The 1,563-nt window shown below is 38.6% G+C and overlaps 1 protein-coding gene across 1 annotated transcript in view; it reads left to right on the top strand.

The window, feature by feature from the left end:
• The window catches only part of pgm1 (phosphoglucomutase 1), an 8,320-nt gene that overhangs the window by 3,968 nt on the left and 2,789 nt on the right, over positions 1–1,563 (top strand). Inside the window, exons 6-8 of the mRNA XM_032525827.1 lie at positions 530–684; positions 780–895; positions 998–1,133. Coding sequence (XP_032381718.1) covers positions 530–684; positions 780–895; positions 998–1,133 — 407 coding nt within the window. The remainder of the gene's footprint in view (positions 1–529; positions 685–779; positions 896–997; positions 1,134–1,563) is intronic.

A 1,563-nucleotide genomic window follows, 5' to 3' on the forward strand; every position in this document is an offset into this window, starting at 1 on the left:
ATTAAATTAAGTTTTGAAATGTTCAACTTCTTTTTTTAATAAACCAAAATAATAGGCCTGAGTCCTGGATTATCTGATTGACTGAATTTAAACTATACTAAACAGTTTTTCTTTAGCTGTTTTTCTTTAGCTTTCCCCCCTTTTTCATTTATCATGAAAGGAACAGACTAACTTTTAATATTTAACAGGATTGCTAATAATAGAATATTTGTTGAAATCATTAAACCATACTTCAATACGTCAGTCATTCAATTTGTTCTGCAACCTTCAAAACTCTTCATGAGACGGAAAAAATATTGGAAAATGGATTTAGTTTTAGTTTTTGAGATAGCATTTTGACTAAGGAAGGTGTCACATTTACCTCTACATGTCAGGTGTAAAACATCATCCATAGGGATTCAATATCTTCCTTAAACTTTCCTGAGAGCCAATCATTTGCTATAGCTCAGGAAACTACTTCATAAATATCACAAATCATATCTGCTATGCTATTTGGGACCTTTGACCCCTGTTTGTGTCACTATTTCAGGACCGTAACATGGTGCTGGGTAAAAATGGCTTTTTCGTGAACCCCTCAGACTCCGTGGCTGTTATCGCTGCCAACATTACCAGCATCCCTTACTTCCAGAAGACTGGTGTCAAAGGACTGGCCCGCAGTATGCCCACAAGTGGAGCCCTTGACAAGTAAAAAAACGCAAGTGCAAAAAAAGTGCTTTTCCAAATCACTTACTGACCAACCTTTTCCTATGTGGTTTATTGTGTGCGCCAATCTGTTTCAGTGTGGCGAAAGCTCTGCAGATGCAGCTGTACGAGACTCCCACTGGCTGGAAGTTCTTTGGAAATCTGATGGATGCTGGAAAACTTTCACTGTGTGGAGAGGAAAGCTTCGGCACAGGTGATTGAATGTTGTCATATTTATGTAGCCAGAACTTCAGTTACTGAAAGCAGCACCCCTCAATCACTCATCCCCTCTTTTCACCCTCTGCTAACCGACCAGGCTCCGATCATATTCGTGAGAAGGACGGCTTGTGGGCGGTGCTTGCATGGTTATCAATCTTAGCTACCAGGAAACAGAGCGTGGAAGATATTATGAAGGATCACTGGCAGAAGTTTGGCAGGAACTTCTTCACCAGGTCAGGAATGCTCTCTGTAGATTTGTAGTTTATGAAATGTGAGCTTGAATCCGAAAAGAGAAGTACTTTAGGTTGCCAGTGTTTTTTTGTTGTTGTTTTTAATTGCTGCTTCCAGGACTTCCAGTTTTAAGCATTGAAAGATCACCTACTGGAATGATGCAGGAATGTTGGTTGCTCAAATAATACTCTGGCACCCTCTAGTGGTTAATAAGAGCACTGTAGCACAAAAAAGCCCACTTTTTTTTTCGTGACTAAACATATACTTTTTTATTTTGGGAAAATCATCAAAAGTAATACATTGCAAAGACTCACTCCTATCCATTCAAAACAAAGTCGAAGTGATTATCTTTATAAAATCACAAGTGGTCTGATGCCAATGAGACACCAGATTGTTTTTTGCATCAACATAGTCCAACTTTATATTATTATT

This window comes from Etheostoma spectabile, chromosome 9 (assembly GCF_008692095.1).
Source record: "Etheostoma spectabile isolate EspeVRDwgs_2016 chromosome 9, UIUC_Espe_1.0, whole genome shotgun sequence".
Lineage (NCBI taxonomy): Eukaryota > Metazoa > Chordata > Actinopteri > Perciformes > Percidae > Etheostoma > Etheostoma spectabile.